This window comes from Babesia bovis, chromosome 1 (genome assembly GCF_000165395.2).
Source record: "Babesia bovis T2Bo chromosome 1, whole genome shotgun sequence".
NCBI classification, from domain to species: Eukaryota; Apicomplexa; class Aconoidasida; order Piroplasmida; family Babesiidae; genus Babesia; species Babesia bovis.
The window spans coordinates 115,471-133,633 of NC_067396.1; the positions used below are offsets into that span (position 1 = coordinate 115,471).

At 40.3% G+C, this 18,163-nt stretch overlaps 9 protein-coding genes across 9 annotated transcripts; 1 reads left to right on the forward strand and 8 right to left on the reverse strand.

Annotated features, from left to right (window-relative positions):
- Positions 1–366: 366 nt before the first annotated feature.
- BBOV_I001880 (Adaptin N terminal region family protein) lies at positions 367–2,461 on the reverse strand. Its single transcript, XM_001608790.2, has 2 exons — positions 1,267–2,461; positions 367–1,232 (listed from the first exon to the last, which is right to left on the reverse strand). Exons 1-2 carry the CDS (start codon positions 2,449–2,451, stop codon positions 387–389), a joined length of 2,031 nt encoding a protein of 676 aa, XP_001608840.1. The 5' UTR covers positions 2,452–2,461; the 3' UTR covers positions 367–386.
- A 143-nt stretch (positions 2,462–2,604) lies between these two features.
- Positions 2,605–3,128, reverse strand: BBOV_I001890 (putative integral membrane protein). The gene is made up of 2 exons (XM_001608791.2): positions 3,077–3,128; positions 2,605–3,040 (listed from the first exon to the last, which is right to left on the reverse strand). Exon 2 carries the CDS (start codon positions 2,991–2,993, stop codon positions 2,622–2,624), a length of 372 nt encoding a protein of 123 aa, XP_001608841.1. The 5' UTR covers positions 2,994–3,040; positions 3,077–3,128; the 3' UTR covers positions 2,605–2,621.
- Positions 3,129–3,259: 131 nt separating this feature from the next.
- BBOV_I001900 (uncharacterized protein) lies at positions 3,260–4,039 on the reverse strand. The gene is made up of 5 exons (XM_051767201.1): positions 3,894–4,039; positions 3,654–3,726; positions 3,543–3,617; positions 3,416–3,505; positions 3,260–3,377 (listed from the first exon to the last, which is right to left on the reverse strand). The coding sequence occupies exons 1-5, from the start codon at positions 4,013–4,015 to the stop codon at positions 3,270–3,272; spliced, it is 468 nt and encodes a 155-aa protein (XP_051622965.1). The 5' UTR covers positions 4,016–4,039; the 3' UTR covers positions 3,260–3,269.
- Positions 4,040–4,310: 271 nt separating this feature from the next.
- Positions 4,311–9,113, reverse strand: BBOV_I001910 (uncharacterized protein). The gene is made up of 2 exons (XM_001608793.2): positions 8,652–9,113; positions 4,311–8,613 (listed from the first exon to the last, which is right to left on the reverse strand). Exons 1-2 carry the CDS (start codon positions 9,061–9,063, stop codon positions 4,361–4,363), a joined length of 4,665 nt encoding a protein of 1,554 aa, XP_001608843.1. The 5' UTR covers positions 9,064–9,113; the 3' UTR covers positions 4,311–4,360.
- Positions 9,114–9,169: 56 nt separating this feature from the next.
- On the reverse strand, positions 9,170–11,522 carry BBOV_I001920 (uncharacterized protein). Its single transcript, XM_001608794.2, has 2 exons — positions 11,332–11,522; positions 9,170–11,269 (listed from the first exon to the last, which is right to left on the reverse strand). Exons 1-2 carry the CDS (start codon positions 11,480–11,482, stop codon positions 9,210–9,212), a joined length of 2,211 nt encoding a protein of 736 aa, XP_001608844.1. The 5' UTR covers positions 11,483–11,522; the 3' UTR covers positions 9,170–9,209.
- A 39-nt stretch (positions 11,523–11,561) lies between these two features.
- Positions 11,562–12,966, forward strand: BBOV_I001930 (arsenite/tail-anchored protein-transporting ATPase family protein). Its single transcript, XM_001608795.2, has 5 exons — positions 11,562–11,742; positions 11,780–11,887; positions 11,930–12,063; positions 12,101–12,669; positions 12,707–12,966. Exons 1-5 carry the CDS (start codon positions 11,572–11,574, stop codon positions 12,799–12,801), a joined length of 1,077 nt encoding a protein of 358 aa, XP_001608845.1. The 5' UTR covers positions 11,562–11,571; the 3' UTR covers positions 12,802–12,966.
- BBOV_I001940 (uncharacterized protein) lies at positions 12,737–14,064 on the reverse strand. Its single transcript, XM_051767330.1, has 9 exons — positions 14,017–14,064; positions 13,717–13,899; positions 13,581–13,680; positions 13,470–13,543; positions 13,378–13,432; positions 13,216–13,341; positions 13,037–13,176; positions 12,921–13,001; positions 12,737–12,884 (listed from the first exon to the last, which is right to left on the reverse strand). The coding sequence occupies exons 1-9, from the start codon at positions 14,044–14,046 to the stop codon at positions 12,825–12,827; spliced, it is 849 nt and encodes a 282-aa protein (XP_051622966.1). The 5' UTR covers positions 14,047–14,064; the 3' UTR covers positions 12,737–12,824.
- Positions 14,065–14,176: 112 nt separating this feature from the next.
- On the reverse strand, positions 14,177–15,973 carry BBOV_I001950 (protein kinase domain containing protein). Its single transcript, XM_001608797.2, has one exon. The coding sequence runs from the start codon at positions 15,952–15,954 to the stop codon at positions 14,212–14,214; it is 1,743 nt and encodes a 580-aa protein (XP_001608847.1). The 5' UTR covers positions 15,955–15,973; the 3' UTR covers positions 14,177–14,211.
- A 74-nt stretch (positions 15,974–16,047) lies between these two features.
- BBOV_I001960 (N-terminal C2 in EEIG1 and EHBP1 proteins family protein) lies at positions 16,048–18,057 on the reverse strand. The gene is made up of 6 exons (XM_001608798.2): positions 17,903–18,057; positions 17,731–17,864; positions 17,521–17,695; positions 16,934–17,487; positions 16,614–16,898; positions 16,048–16,532 (listed from the first exon to the last, which is right to left on the reverse strand). Exons 1-6 carry the CDS (start codon positions 18,015–18,017, stop codon positions 16,083–16,085), a joined length of 1,713 nt encoding a protein of 570 aa, XP_001608848.2. The 5' UTR covers positions 18,018–18,057; the 3' UTR covers positions 16,048–16,082.
- Between the last annotated feature and the right edge of the window lie 106 nt (positions 18,058–18,163).

Genomic DNA, 18,163 nt, shown 5'->3' on the forward strand with positions numbered 1-18,163 from the left:
GTCCCTGAGAATCCTTTGGTGTGTATAAAACTAGTCCTTCCTTGACTTATCGATTCCAATCAATTTTAATCCCAACGTTTTATGAGGTGTATATATTCCAATGCAATGACTGATTGTTATATGAAATAAGCTTTACGTCCTTTAGCTTTCTTTTCAACGTTGATATTACAACGTCTTACTTCTCAGACTACAATATATAGACATACGACATTAAGCTAGATGTCGATCATTTAATCTACATTTATGGTTAATCTTCGTAACATGCATCGATCTAATTTTGACCAATGCCGTTAAGTAGCAATGACAATACTGGTTGTATCCAGGTTGCTTACGATATATTGTATACCTTGAGGTTGTAGGAGTGTCTCTGCATAATGCTTGCCATTCTAGACGCTCAGAGAAGAGACGTCAGATGACGTGAGGGAACTAGAGGACGAATAGGACGACGAAGTAAGCTCCGTAGCATTAGTACCCGATGAAGCAAAGCTAGAGGAAGGTTGGTCCTTGTACTGCCTCCTGCGATCATCAATGCGATATGATTCCAACCCATCAAATTTATTGTGGCCATCTGTAGAGTGATATGGTTCTATAATACTGCCTTCTGGACCTTGTTTGCCATTAACCACGTGATCAAACAGAGAATTGCCTAACAACATCAAACGTAAAAGTTCACATGCCGTTGATTGCACTATATGATCTTCACTATTAATCTGAGATTCCACAAAACGCTCTACAAGAGGACGTAATGCGCTATCACGCGATGCAAACTTGGCCAGTGTGACCAAAACCACAGCTTTGGTATCGCTGTTACCGAGCACATAGTAGCGTTGTAACAATGTTGCCTGTTCCTTTGTTGATTGCTTACTTTCGATTAAATGACCGTATTCATCGAGCATCAATGCGCATATATGCACAAGGGCATCATTAACAGGTAATTCACTCAGCATGTTAACGCACTTGGTAGCTATCAACTCACCCATCATGGGTGATTTAAAATCCAAAACTAGCGGCACAGTTTGTAACGCGCTGTATTCATTTGTAAACTGAACCACTTTAAATACAAAGTCGACATATAGAGGACCTGGTGGGATAGAACGACTGACAGCATCCAGTATAAGGGGTGCTATAACTCTTTGTGTAGGCATGTCAGAACTTCGCAAAACAGCTAAAAAGTCAGGAACCACAGTTCCCCAATTAGATTCGTCACACAACTTAGATATAACATAGACGGCCTGTGCAATGTGTTTAATCAATATAACAACTTACCCTGCACCGCACCGTAGGGTCATTGGATGTTAGCAGACGTAGAAATTGAGCCAACATAGTCTTTAACATTGGTAGAAAAGTATCATTTGCTAACATGAACTCCGCCATCTCAACAGCTATTATACATACGTGGGATGAACGGGAGGATAAAAGACGTGACATGAAATCCAGAACGGCAGTCATAGAAAATGTAGGCATAAAAGGAATCCAATGAACAATTACACGAACTGCCTCCATTGATATTGATACGCGAAGTAACCATATCAACTTAGCGTCAAATTCCTTGTCATTCGCTGTGCCACGGGAATGTGGAGGCACGTCCAAGGCGCGCAAATTGTCAACCAGGCGGTTTAAAACATGAATTAGTGTTTGCAAATAACGCGCTTCAGAACTTGGCTTTATCATTACAAGGACTGTTAAAAGCTTCTGCATCAACCATGGCGATGTCAATGAATGATATGTCTCAGCTGCAGCACTACCAGATAAAAGGCGCATAAATGACTCTAAAACGAGAGGAATACAATGATCCCAAACATCACATTGGATTTTTATAAACTCCAGTAATAAATTTATAAGTGCCATCAAGCAGCCAAAGTCTCCTTCACGAGAAAGAAGGTCATGCATTTTACGCTTCCAGTCGTGCAGTGGAAATGAGGATCGGTCCATACGTAAAAACTGTAAAACACACATATATACCTTTTTACGTAACCTAGGAGACTCAAACGGTTGCAACAACAGCTTATGAAGAACATCGTCATAAAGGGATGCACGTAAAACAGGACACCAGCTATTGGCGATGTGATTCAACGCAAGAGCTTGCACATAGAAATTGGAGCTACGCAAATCATCCGACACAGTATTAATACCCAACGTACGGAAATCGTCATGGTTAATCACTAATATATCATAACCCATGTAACCAGCACTTTTCTCCTGATAGGAAGAAGAGGCCATCAGTTGAACGGATTCCACATATCCAAAATCAATCTCGTGACCAAGCATATGGATATATAATAACTTTAACAAACACTTCTTCTTTTCATAGCCACTAAGCCCATGCTCCTCAAAACGAGAGCGAATCTTTGTTATCTCCTCCCGTACACGATGGTCAAAATCATGACTAGACGAACAGGCGTTCAACTCCGTGATGAATTTCACGAGACCACGCACAGGTTGCGCCGCCATGATAACTACGTTATAATGTATAAATCATGGATTAACATAGTGTGGCAATACGCGTCCACCGGCTGCCTCGTCGCCCTTACAACGTACTAAATGAATGTAGCACAAATACACATCAAAGATGTGTGACTAAAGGAAATTACTTATATTGATATATGTTCTAATAAGGGGTGTTACAACGTGTCGTGCTGTTCCTTCTCCACTGACGGCTCAGGCGATTTAGAACCACTGGACCAACTAAATTCCATTTTAGAAATTAGCTGCCACAGATATGACACCCAGTCATGAACCATAGAAGGTAAACGAGGGTATACAACAACACCAATACCTACACCCAAAGTAAGTCCCAGTAAGAAGGTGCCAAAACTACGACTTGAACTGCCACGGCCCCAAAAAGGCACGTCTATACTTTCAGTATCAAATGGAATCATGCGCCCAAACATGCCGCCAGCAATAAGTGCCGGGAATAAACTGCGTGATACACCTGTAAAGTGACCATATCTACGACCCAAAAGAGGGAATGCGTGTCCAACAACCTTGGCCATTTTTACAAAAAGAAAAGGTAATACACTACTCCCAAAGATACAGATATCTAAACAATTGTATTCAATCATACACAAAACATTACCAAGGCTATAACGGCAAACACACGAGATGTAATCGTCCCTAGAGCACACTCTAATATCCAACGAATATATCCAATATTCGCTCGATGAGCTGATCTAGAAAATGCTAGACTTCCGTCCTTTATCGCGTTGGATTTAGCCACCAAAGAATCTATTACTTCACCTCGCTCTAAAATACTACCTGAATTACTAATGTCACACACAACACAAGCACCCACTGATGTTGTGCCGCAAAGTCTCGGTAGTCAATTGCAAGTTAGATTCAATTGACCTGAGTTTCTCACTAGTCGTGTTGTAGTCATTCTGATCAAGATGACATAAAAGACAACGCATGGACCAACCACCAGATTACTTAGAATCCGAGATACAAGTTCGCTACGGGAATTCCTATTATTCAACAATTGTGTAGTACAGGATGAACGTAATTCAGTCTGTGAACGATTACAGCATGTATATCTAGGAACATACCAAAAAACGACGTGGAAGTTCAGGATCATCATTCGATCTCGCAACGCACAGTAAAATTAAATCGGATTCTACAATCTGATCATGTGTTAAATGGTATAAATAATGACTTACATAATGGAAATAGTGCCCTAGTATGAAGCGGAAGCCATATCCATTCTCGTTGCTAAGTTTAGACACTTGAATCCTGTACAAAATCTTAATAAAACATTGTATATGAATCCATAAAAGGATTCAAAGTAAATTCCATATATATTTGTAGACCATGTAACACTATCGTAGTCCATCAGCGCTAAAAAATAAACTTTCCAAAGCATCTCTTACAGATAATAGTACAATATACACATCAGATACCTAGCAACTGCGTCCAGATTTACGTTAAATTCGTTATTCACGTATCCCGATTGATACAATGCCGTGTAATCAGCAATTACAGTGCCACCATGAGATACTAATGCGTAAACCAAGGCCGTCATATGTGATAATGTGTTACCCCTTCATGAATAACCCGGGGGTGATTTAAAAGTAACACATACTTTACCGTACCTTTAAATATGGTCCGTAGAAGTGATCTATATGGTACAATATCAAATGTGTGATTTCAGAGGGACTATCTAGAGACAGGCTTATGGCTGTGGTGGCATAGAACGAAAAGCGTTCAGATCCAAGTCCAACTATAGGAATCTAATATGTATGTATGTTAAGCGTTATCACCACCGCGGAATAACAATAACGTCAAAAGACAAGATATATATGACGTTATATACATGTTAACTATACATCAGTGTTACATAGCGCCTTTAGAATTTAAAGAGTGTTACTCATCTTAAGCTGTCCACAATTGCAAACATTTCAGCAGATGTGGATACCGATACTGCACTGGAAGAATCACCAGTTGGCAGAACGCGGAGTTGATGGCTAGTGCCTTCCAGACGTGATGTGAAAGGCTTGAGCTCACGACATCCGTTAATTATATTCCAAGAGCCAAATATATATAAACCGAGGCGAGCACGACTCAAAGCAACCAACATACGCCTAGGGTCACGTAAGTGACCTGGTCTTGTAGTACGAACTAATGATAACAAAACAATGTCAGCTTGCCGACCCTGGAATTTATCAATAGTAGCAATTGCACGAGGTGATTTTATCCGTGGGTCCCAAGCACACTTGTGCTTTACGATGTCCTCTATCAATGCCTTCTGACCGTTATATGAACATAAAATCACTATTTGACTTTCAGAATAGCCACACAAGCGCATATACATGTAGGTAGACACCACAAACTCAGCTTCCTCCAAGTTCTGGTAATAATGAGCTATGGGTGCTGACTCAGTACCAGAGCAATCAACAAACTGGACGGTGTGCTCCATATGATGATTAGGTTTGCCAAACTCAGGACGGGATAACGCCAGGTCTATGTTGCTAATAGAAATAGGATAGAAATGGGTATACAGGTTGGCGATCTCGGGACGAGAACGACCCTGACTGTCAAGCATAACATGAGGAGTGTCCAAACGAATTAAACGGTGGAATAAAGATTGCTGCATATTCGAAAAACGCTGGAGACTGCGATTGTTTATCACGGGTGGTAACTGGTAGTGATCTCCACTCAAAATAATACGCTTCAAAGGATGAGCAAGCAGAGCAAACGTCTCAGCCTCCATTACTTGAGCTGCTTCCTCCATCACAAGATTGCTGTAACGTAAATTGCTCAATGTCTCGCGAGCTATTGCAGCGTGAGTACAAGTCATAGCAACCAGTCTGGCGTACTTCTCGACCAAATAACGACCACGGTCATAGTTATTACGCAAAACCTCAAACGGCTGAAGCTCCTTCAACATACTGTGGAAATAACGAAGAAACTCGCAGTGCGATCCTGTCAAAGACGAATCCTCCGATAATGGCGATAGTTTGTCCCAAAGTTTTCGTATATCACGCAATGTACTAGGAAACTCCATAGTGGTGGCGAAGAATTTGTTCAATAATGATAAACTGCGAGATAAGGACTCGATGTGGTCAGAGTGTATACCATCCGTGGCATCAATACGTGTTTCTTTAGTAGCCACAGAATTTAACGAGTCTACATGACGCAATAAAGGAACTATTTTTGATTCAAAAAATGACAATGCAAGCTGAATGTTAAAGTTGTAATCACCAGGCAACTCCAAGGCATCAACCAGCTTCTTCACCACGTCTAGCATGTCAAGCCTACGCTGCAGAATAAAGTTTACTCGTCCCCATTTAGAGAAGTCACCCAGGCCTTCAATCTCAAATTCAGCACCACCTAAACGGACAATGTGATGTTCGTCAACGTGACCATTAACCACAAGCTTGGTGAAAATGTCATTCAATGCGTAGTTGCTATGAGTACAAATAACAGTACGCTCCTGGGAGTTGTTTTGGAATAGTATTCCAACAATCTGGCAAACGCAGTCAGTTTTACCCGTACCAGGGGGGCCGACAATCACAGTTAGTCCAGGAGATATACCGGACCGAATAGATTCAACCTGGGTTCCGGTGAACACTATACCATTTTGGTCATTGGGTGACGAGAGAGCACACAACTTGTTAAACCTAGGCAACAACACAGCCATCTTGGGTAATACTGGAAGGTCCTTGCGTACTCCGTGAGTGAGATGCCCGTGCTCCACAAAGTTAGTTAACATCACGGGATCGATTTCGATGGCAACCTTTCTAGATGATGTATTGAATAAATACCGATGCGGACCAATAGATTGAATTGACTTTGTGTCTATAGTGGATATAGACATGCCAAGGTTATTCCATATTGAAACGTCGTTAGCTATAGATGAAGCGAGCGATGAAGAGTCACTGTCTTTTAGTAGCGCGTCGCTTATACCACGAACTGAAAAATGGCATTCGGCGATCCCATGGGTTAACCATTCATCTATGGTTTCGTCGATGACAACCACTTTCACGCTAAAACCTTGACACGTGTTGAAATAATGGTCAACGTTCTTCCAAGTGTTCAGTAAATTCAAATTCCAATTTATAGGTTCCTGTTTAGTGTATTGGCATTGAACAGGGTCACCGAAACCCAAAAATATATCGCTCAACCATGGCGTCAATTTAGTTGGAGTATTTATCATGTGCCGAAGTGACATCAAAACCGATTTAAAATTATTCACACGAGAGTGACGACGTACCAATAGATTCATACGACTGTACATGTTAGGATCCTGATTAATGTCTTCGATGTATTGGTGGTAATCAAGACGAACCCGAAGAATTAAACGGAAACCTATAGGAGTCCTAGTTTCATAGGGGTTCAAATCAGATATCACGTGGCCATCCTCGTCCAATACCTGCTGTATCTCAGCACCTCGTACAAGGTTTATACCCAAATTCAAAGGTATCTCCTCTGGAGATTCATACTCGTCAAGACGCTTTCGAACTTGCTGCAACGGAGCTGATACACCTATAAGAAAGATGACATCATGGCGCTTCAACTGTTGCCAATCACGTCGTACCTGAAATTGCTTCACGGTTGATGTGTCTACAACAATCTCAGCATCAACATAACTCGAATCAGAGCGCAAAACTGTTGCGGAAAATACATCACGAATTAACACAGATGTTATCTCGATTGCCATAGGATGACTACCCTCAAATCGAGTCTCTACCATGCCAGATTGGGATACTTTATCACCTTGGCGACTCAAATAACCACGAGGACAACATGAGTCAATAGCCTCCTCCAAATCAGTTTTTATCTGAGATGCACTCTCCAAACGGTATAAAGTAAAATTGCGATATAGATAGTCCAACAAAGTTAAATATTGCAAATTCAACTTGTGAAGAGCCAACGAAGATAACCGGATATAGTCATGACCCGAAGGCAGTTGACTTGAACTCCATAAGAGATCTTCAGTGGGATATATGGGAAGATTGTTTAAAATTGAAACCGAGTCAACCTGACGTTCCAATGATGCATTGATTGCACCTATTAGAAATTGTTTAACCGCAGCTTTGCCCTTTTGTTTTATAGGGGTAAGGTTAACAGCAGGAGGATGCATCAAGCAGGAATCCATGTGATCGCTTTCATCAACTGAGAAGAGGCCCAGTTCCAGTACAAGACGCCCTAAGACACTAGACTTGCATTTAGTTAGTAAATCAGATATACCACCCTGTTGGTTAATCTCATAAGCAGACATTAAGTGCACCGTTTTTAAAACAGGGTCATCACTAAACTTGGAGAAACATATACGTTGGAAAGAATCAAAACGATTGTAGTACCGTTCCATCACCTTATCAAAGTCTAACGGTGTACCAAGCTCCTCGTCGATGTAAAAGTGCATATAAAAATCGAAAATACGAAGCATGTGCTTAAATAGAGAACCCTCCAAATGGTCGTGCAATGGAGTCTGGCGACAACGAACAAGAATCAACTTGGCGTCAATTAGAGGCTTTACAATACGTCGGGTATTCAATTGAGATAACAAATCAATTATAAATTCCATGTAGTTTTCACAAAGCATCAAACGCTGCATAGCAATGCTTTGCTCCTTGCTGTCAGTAGAAGAAAATGCTTCCAAGTTTAAACCATCCTCCAATATATATACAAAATGATTCAACAAACTGTTTAAAAAATCGCGATTTAGTATAAAACGAGACCTTTCACTTAACTTTATACTAGATCCAGATGGATTGGCAAATAACCCATAGAGAGATGATACCGTCTCTAAGGTAGAAAACTGAGGCATGCCGTCTATATGGTCTAAACCTTTGTAACGCTCCTCAAAAATCTGAGTTGCGCGCATGAATAAACTCTTGGCAACACGGTTGGTAGAGTATATGTTTTTCTCGCGCAGTGTAGGAGGAATGTGGAGCCAAATAGCAGGGGATACAAGCTTTACACAGCACCGACGAATGCTTCCAACCTCAAAATGTTGAAAGCATAAAATAAAAAATCGAACCAATGCGCGCTGTTCTAACACTGTCAAACGCTCGTAACAGCCAAAGTCACGGGTGTCACATATATCACTGTGCCAACTCTCAAGCATCAAGAGCTGTGCGGCGTTCAAAAAAATACACTCGAAAGCTCTTGGATAGTCTGTAATGATCGTCAATAATACAATATACCTGACATACCTTTTGCAATTTGTCGTAACATGTCGGCATATTCACTTCTACCGCTGTTGTGATCCTCTACAACCGCCCAAACGCATGTCATTACAGCAGAAAAACGCAAAGCAACAAATCGTTCACGATCGCCATCTGGCAAATTCGGAATCAATGGAAGAGTGTCCGAAGATATCAATGGCCATAAATGTAAGACAAAACCAGAATGTTCCAATATGGATAAATCATGACGATTGAAACTGTTCTTATATAAAAGGCCGTAAACATCACAAATGGAATTGGATATAGAAGTAGATAACAACTCAGACGGACTTGTAAAACTAGGCACAGTGCGACGTAAGTTTAACGTCGCCTTCTCCAGCACGCGACCAAGATCCGCGCCTTCTACGCCAGGTGGAATATCTACCGTAGAATCCGCCATTGTTTATATAATTTGTGCGATATAAATATATTATTGTCCATATAGCATAATATGGCAACAGCGCGAAGCAACCCCAACACATTGAAGATAATAGATGTAAATATAACAAAATAGTTGTGAAATTCAAGTTAATGATTAATATAAACTTAAAAACTGTTTTGTAGTATGATGTGTCGAATTAAATCGACATTTGACCTTATAAATCCAAGAGATTTTGCGGAATCATTGGAACGAAGTAACCCTAGGCAGCACTCAATTGTGTTACTATTATAATCTGAACCCAGCCCATAATGCATCTTTAAGCTGCTTAATACTCTTTTGGTCACTCTCCGAGGCACTTCCTGAGATAGTTTGTCGCGCTTTGTTTCTGAAAACAATACTAAATAGTGTTCCAATATAGAAGAAAGACGCTGAACGGCTTCCACAGTATCGGGATCAGCATCTAAAGACTTATGAGACTTCCATAGTCCGACTGTTACGCACAAATGGAAGAAGTTGCCAAAACAAACCAAGTCGCCATAATCGCGAGATAAGCTTGCAGCCGTAAATAACTCTATTAGTCGTAAGCAACTATCCAGATACAATCCGAATTCAGCAAACGGGCGAGCATCATCCAGTAGATGATTTATAACCGTACAAGCATGTTCCGATGCATCGTCTAAATTGATAATACCTAAAAATGATTCCTCTATAAATGAACGTAGGATAGGGAGCACTTCAAAACAGCGTTTGGTAGCGGCAATATTTACCATTTGCCATATACACGGCCAACAATAAACATCAGGTAGTCTCAATGACATCTGTGAAAGTGTATGAATGATTGACTGTAAAGCAGCATCGTTACCGTCTTTAATATATGATTCACAATGCTTTGAGAGACTAGAAACTGTTAATGGTGCGCCAATTAGATTCGTATTAGCATGAGCCATACCGATGGTATCATCATCCTTGTCGTTTGTAGCAGACAGACTCGATAACCGCTTACTTAGTGGTGTTATATAACTAACCAACCTCGAAGAAAAATTAGAAAAATTATGACAAAGCTCTAGAAGTGCAACGGTTTCTGGCTGATTAATACCGTCCAAATCGAGTTTCGATAAAACAAACTCCATAAACATTGCAAATTCAAATCGATGGGTAATGTACTTCGAGCCAACAGTACATATACTGCTTATACTCCAAAATCTCCATGAACTCCGAGATGGATTTTTATTGAGTTCTTTCACAATATGCTGTAAATTTAGCCTGCCACTTTTTACATCCTTGCACTTGCCACTAAGCAAAATGTGACGAATTTTTGATGCTACAGAATCCTTGGGAGTGGTCATGTAGTTGCGGTAGTATTCAGCTACATATCTGTCGTGAACCATATATGACATACAGGATTGAACGTAACTAATGAAAACACTCAATAAGGCCCTGTTGTGATATCCGAAGCGCTCACATGTTTTTAAAAACAAGAGTAAATCATCCAACGGTACGAAGCAGTCGCTATGGTCATCCTCAAGGGCAAACACTATATTACGCCTGGAAAGCACTGATCGCTGATTCGTACGTGTGATTATGCGGTCCAGCGCTTTAGTGAGAGTATCAGTGTAAAAGCTAGAAACGTAACTCAAAAATTCGCAATTCACAAAGCCACTTCGCAACATGCTACGACAAAACAAACTAATGTCACGTGAATGATGACTATCGTTTTCACCATCATGAATAGGTATATGCGATAAAAGCGCTGATATCACAGAATAGGACGTTGGTGAAAATTGCGATAATGCAAAGGATAACTTAGCTAACTCGCCAAAGTCAAAAGGAAGTCGGTCATTTGACACTAACCTACTCAGCAAACGTATAAGTTTCGGCATCCATCGTCGACAAAATTCGTTACGGAATGATTCAGGTAGATCCTGAATAACAAAAGAAATCTGCGCAACTTCGCTTAGGGTGAAATTTTCAAAACGTGAAATACAATGTAGTAACGTACGGGAAAGCAAAGTGTATTCTGAAACACCCAGCTTAATTAGGAGGGATAGTAAAAGCACCAAATCAGATTGTTTTATACGCCTAAGATTGATGAGACCCTCAAAAAGAGATTTGTGCGAAGAATCTGGCGATGATTTCACAATGTCTTTTGAAAAGTGGAATGCAGTTCCTTGATGAAGAATCCGCTGAACGGATTCCGATGATAACACATCTACCTCATCCTTCACTGTACAATGATTTTAATCAAATAGGTGACAGTATGAAGATCAAATATTTATAAAAACATACCAGACGGTAAGAAGTATACACGTTCAGCACGCTTACGGCGAGTAAGCCAACGGCCATACTCCTGCCAGCGATAACGTTGAAGCTCAAGAAAAGCAAGCTTCTTGCAACTAAATCGCGAACGTCTAAACGATAGACGTCGCTTGAGCAACATCAAAGATATATTCAGGGAGCATACCCACCACGTACGCAGACATGTAGGGAAGGAGGACCACACACATTATATCTATTTTGGACAACAAAATGGTAGAAATCACAGAAGTGATAGAGCCAGAGTGGCAGACACGTAATGATATACAAAATCTGGTTAATCAAAAGACTTTACAGTGGGTTTTTGTAGGAGGAAAAGGAGGGGTTGGCAAAACTACAATATCGTCGTCAATCGCTACTGCCCTTGCAGAAACCAGAGAATCGGTACATTGAACTTAGAAGTTTTTAATGTAATGCACAGGTATTACTGCTGTCTACTGATCCTGCACATAGTCTCAGCGATGCTTTCGGACAGAAGTTTACCCATGAACCTCGATTGGTCAATGGATTCACAAATTTGTATGCTATGGTAAGATTCTTATAATCTACAAAGAAGCAATATCAACTATAGGAATTGAATACATCGCAAATTATCGATGGGCTAGATGGATTGAGAGAAACGCATTCATTTCTCAAAAATGTACCGGACATCCTTATGATGTTGCCGGGAATAGACGAGGCCCTTTCCTTTGTGGAACTTATGCAGTATGTTGATAACTGCAATGTAGCTATGGTCACTCAGGTCAGTGCAAAGCAGGCGCTTTTCTGTCACCATTTTTGACACCGCGCCTACTGGACATACCCTCAAATTTTTAAAGCTGCCAGACGTCTTGGAAAAGATTTTAGACTCACTATTGAAATTGGAAAACACAATGGGAGGCTTATTACAACTATTTTCTTCTATGACCAAGGCACAGATGTCGCAAAATGAACTCTTTGATAAAATCAAACTGTTAGGGGATATGATCAATACGACACATGAACAGATGAAGAATCCTGACCTTACCACATTCATCTGTGTTTGCATCCCTGAGTTCTTAAGTGTATACGAAACTGAAAGGTTAATACAAGACTTGGCAAAGAGCGAAATTGACTGTTCCTACATTATTGTAAACCAAGTCCTTAAACACATTCAATTAGGAGGACTCATCGAAGATGCGTGGGACGGACTCACCGAAGAACAGCAACGCATAATGACTCCATTCTTCGAAAAGGTTAGAGAGCACCACTCCACCCACAACAGCAGGGTGGATGTGCAGCGAAAGTATCTGAGCGACATCAAAGATCTATATCAAGAAGATTTTAACATAGGTTAGAAAAATGTGTTTTAACGCTCATATTTTCACAGTTGCTGTTCATCAGAACAAGCAAGAAGTAAGAGGCAAAGATGCTCTTGTGGCATTTGCAAAGAAGCTAATGCAACACAGTCCCCTTCCCATATAAGCTGGAAAACACTTTTAGCTACATTAGTCCGCTAAACGGACGCTCATGCCTTTGGCAGCCTTGCGTAAATCTTCGTCATTGCTCTGGACACAATTTCAAGTCCATTATGTGGAACGAACCTTCTCAAGCAATTTTAGTTTACTTAAAGCACCGGATGCTTTGACAAGCGAGACGAATTCAGGAATCTCCTCAACACCATCCTATAATACATATAGTGTACATTAATGGCACATACCATGATGAAGTCTTCCAAATGATAAATAGCCTCAAGCTGAGTTGCGCGTGTCTCAGAGTCGTCATCGTCAGATGAAGACAACAGATTTATTAAATCCTTAAGACCTCCGCATTTGACAAAGAATCTGCGATAATCCATATCTAGGATGAAATTGTTGAAACCAAAGTATAGCAACGCACCAAGTTGATATATGTTACGGCAAGTGTGCGCACAAGCTCCACTCATGCCAGTTATGCTAGACCGCATCCCACGTATCAGATCCGGCATGGCACCTGCATTGTACATCTCAATACAGTTCTCATGGTCTAAACAATCGTATTAATTACTTATAGCAGACATACTTCCAACGGACAAAAATGCGAGAGCAACAATCGCGGCATGATAACGATCGACCTCCTATTAAATCATAGGTAACCAGGTATCAACAACTAACATCGCTTTTCAATAGCTTCACTAACATGGGTATACCAGATGCTTTCCTAATGGCATCCTTGTACTCCGGATTCTCTGTATATAGTAAAATTACACCTCAGTAAAAACCAACTTTCATCACTTGCATATATTGCCAATTGAGTAGCAGCCAATGCTCCAACAGTGGTTGGATTCTCAGCCCATTGATGTATTTGACATGTGAATGGGTCAATCTGCAAATATACATAAACAACATGTGTAACACCGACAGCTTGAGATGACTCGCATAGTGAAACTATCTCCGCAATATCGCCTTTATCATGTGCCAAGTCGAAACGGTAAATATCGTTTTCGGGCTCATCTAGCCCTAAAGCGTTCGAAATAGGAGCGTATGATGCTACAGTGTCAAGCACTTGCGCCTCAATAGATTCGAGCTTTTCCTGGTATTCACGCTACACATCGAATTAGTACCATACTTTTAGCACTAATATAGGAATTTAAACTCTATAGGATACTTTGGAGTAATGCATACCAACATTGAAAATGATACACATGGATCATAAACCTACCAATCGACCAAAGCAACAATAGTTTCCCATAATGTGTTGAGATAAAATCTCTAACACATATATAGACAGTTATCTATAATACATTGGAATGAAACAGGATTGAGTCAACGTGCTTTGTTGCACCCATTAGTCCACAGCAGCTACACATCACTGGAATACTCAAATAATATGATACGTTTCTTAAATATTACCAGTTCAGTGTGTATCTCCAGTAGGTAATTGTATCTCCTGAGCATTAATACGATGCTTCTCTATAGCACGTCGAATATCCCCCGTATTCGCGTACTTCACATACTCGTTGCGTTTTACAGGTTGCTTTTGCGATTCACGCTTTCGCTGATTTTTTGTCATAAAACTGTGTGCCGCCTTGACGTTTGCACGACTAACAAGTGCTGTAGGAAGAGGTGGTGTACTGAACCATGGATGTTGTAAAGCCTTGCGCGCGCAAATTCGATTTCCGGGTGTCCATGCAAACAAACGACGCATGAGATCCCAACCTTCATCTCCCAGTTCATTTGTAACTTTAAATGTTTTCTCGAACTCCTTTTTTCGAGTCACTATACTACCCTGTCGATCTGGGTGTAATGGATTTACTGAAGGTTCGTTCCAAAGTGGTAAAGTCCTCAAGAACCTCAAATCGGATTCGTTTGGAAGACCTAAACGCTCGGCTATTGTTTTTAAAATTATAGGCTCTTTGTCTGCCGCAAAAATATGTGTACCGCAGACCAATTCTGCCATAATGCAGCCGACACTCCACATGTCTACACCAGAGTGATAATTATCACTACCAAGCAATAGTTCAGGTGGACGATACCATAATGTAACCACTCTATTCGTTAACATCCCTTTACCAGTTGGACAATTGCGAGCTAAACCAAAGTCAGCCAGCTTTATTGTACCATCATGGTTCATTAGTAAATTCGCTGTTTTCAAATCACGATGCAAAACGTTGTTGTAATGGCAAAAGTGCACCGCTCGAAGTAGTTGTAGCATTATAGATTTTATCTCGCCGATGGAAAGCCACATCAGTGGCTTCGACAACTTGTCCCGCTTCTCGGTTGGGTCACGTAGTGCTTCAATATACCCACTTAGGTCAAATGGTAAATATTCAAATACCATCCACACGTGGTCTTTACCTGATCCTGTTTCTGACTGTGAATGTGCAATGCCTAATAAGTTAACTATGTTCTCATGTTTCAATGTATTCAACAAAACTATCTCACGAATGGCACTCTTAGGGAAACCTTCCCTATCTTCATTTAGTTTCAACTTCTTCAAAGCAACAGGCGATTGATTTACAATATCTTCTGCCAACCAAACGTCACCATAGGCTCCTTGGCCGACTTGGTGGACTTTTACGAAATTGCGCAAGCGTACTTGACGAAAGTCAGACTGACTAAACGCTTTATACGTAACAAGTTCTTCCGCTGAAATACTACCCAATTCTGCACGACACTGTGTAGTTGCATCTTTAGATGTTGTTGGATCGGCGCAAGCTACATTAGCATAGCCAGATGGAGATGGATCGCGAAGAAGATTCTGTAAAAGGGTCCAGTCATTTTCTAAAACCGAAAAGGAAGGACTTTGCCCACACAATTCACGTAGGCATTCTATTATTGATGCGATTGATGTTGATTCGGCAGAATTTGCAGATAACTTTATGATTAAATCCGGAAACGCTCCCTCATCGCATGGAACTTCCGTTAAAATGGATGATAACCGCTGCAGTCCGGGCTCATTTAGTTCGTCTACCAATTTATTCAAATTATATAAAACGCGTTCCAAAAGCGATCGTGAATGGGTGCTACGAATTTTGTCAAAAATATTGCGCCCTTGCTTATGAAGACGAAGTGATAATGGATTCACCGATTGGCAACGTAGCAAATCCTGAAGAACTGACGCCCCTTTCAAAGAACGATCTACTCCATCGCTGCTCATCGCAACAAAAAAAGGTTTTAAATGTTCAGGTGATAGGAGATAACATAAGCCAATAAATGTGTAGGGTACATGTGTAGTATATCAATAGTTAAGATTAAATGTTTGTAGTAAAATTTTATGTATATAAATTATGTACTGGCCTTTGATTTGAGTATTTTTGCGATTTCTATGTCACGCTGTGTTTCGCTGTCTGCAAGTGCCACCTTAGTCGTTATTAAGTCACGTTCAAGAATTGCAATTTTGGCATTTGTATCATCTTCATTTGCTGTTACCATGCTTGAAACAGCTTTAGATGCATTCTGGGTTTCTAAAATATTTATGATATATAACAATGCAAACAAACCAAGTGTTTTAATGGCCGGAGGTTTTACTGATTGACCTAGGTTATTCAACTGTGATGCTGTCTTATCCATATCTTCGTTCTTGGTTACGGGCAAACAATGTCGGTGAACTAGTGTAGGCGCTGTTCCTAAAGGAAGAACGGTGGTACCAGGAGTACGCAAAGTGTGAGTAAGCTTTGAGTCTGGTTGAAGACTGCGGTTATTTCTAACCATATTAGCACCGCTCTCTAAAGAAGCCTGCGAAATTGTTAATTTACATAGTTGATAAATGAAATGGCCATCATTCTATTCATCAACAGAGTAAATGTTTACACTTACTTTACCCCCGTTAGATATCGACCCCTTTACCCACGCTAATGGGACAATATGCTTACTCGGATGTGCTAAATTGGATGGTATGCCTTTCGGTTCTTTATTACTATGAGTCTTGTTCATTATTCTGTTGGAATTTGCAATATCATATGGTACAGGAGAGGGTTCCAACTCAGGAGAAAATCCTGTGTAATATTCGTTATGCATTCCTGAAACTATCTTATCACCATGTGCACGGGCTTCCATAGTGTTTCTGGTTGATACATTTGTTGTTTTTAAACCGCCAAGACCCTAAAGGTTTTTATAGTAAACACCAATAACAGTACCTTATCCATTGTATGTGAACGACGGTCAAATGCCAAATTAGATCTCAACGGTATGCTGTTTTTACTAATACAGGTTTGGTTCCTGTACAGGCGCATAGAAGCATCCATCTCTGAGTTGGTGCCTTTCCTGGAATCTACATCATAATGCACACTAAAATCGCCATAACCAGGTCCTTTGTTGACACTTCTCAGTTCACGTTCATGAGATAATGCAAGAGCGGTGTGCATTTCATCTAACTGAGCAGTAAGAATGCGAATCTGTTTGTCCTTTTGTGAAATGTGGTATTCCAAACGTGATCGAATTCCATTAACCTCATCCAAATTTTGTCTATTGATTTTGTTTAACTTCAATGTCTTGCATTTTATCTCGTTTTCTATGTGAGAGAGTTTTGTGGCCATTTTATTGATGGTACGGTATATATCAGAGTTGCCCATGCCGTGGAGAACGTGTGTCCTAGTTCCCCTGCTAACAACAGAACCCTCACTGCTTTCTTCATCACCCAATATGGTATCACCAGATATCGACATGGATGTACTATGTATAGTAGAATTTCCTGATAATCTTTACTGATATTATAGCGCCTTACCTGTAAATATAAAGTTCGTCACCATAACAGAGAACGTCAAGCTCGCATCAGGATCAAGTTTTGTCTTTAGTGGAACACACATATCTCTTGCAATTCTATCATTGATGATGGATGTTAAATCTAGCTCGCATTCAGCAAGTGTGACGGGTTTAACGTATCGTTTTGATTCCACTACCTAATAAATGTTGAACCATTTCATTAATTATTTACCTGAATGATTGATTTAGTTGTGTTTACCGAATCATCATAAAAGGTGTAGTGAATCAACAGTTTTTGATTAACTTTGTGTGAACGTCGGTGAGGCGTAAGACTTATAGTTGTTCCTGTCTGACTTCGTTGGTTACCTGCGCAAAACATAAACCCATATCAATATGAAACAAACCGGCAATCCATACCAAATCGACATCCACAGCATGATTAAGCGTGAGATGTAAATCTTTAATGGACAGCTCAAAAATACAACGGCTGGAGTTATGGCCTGAGCATATTTCCGACATTGTGGATAAATTGGGGGAAAATGAAAAGAACAATGTAGCTGGACTGATTTTAATATTATATGAATTTAAAATGAAACTCTAGTATATTATAATTATAAATCACCAAATGATATTTCTTTTTGATCTGGCGATTTTTCGCAGAAGAA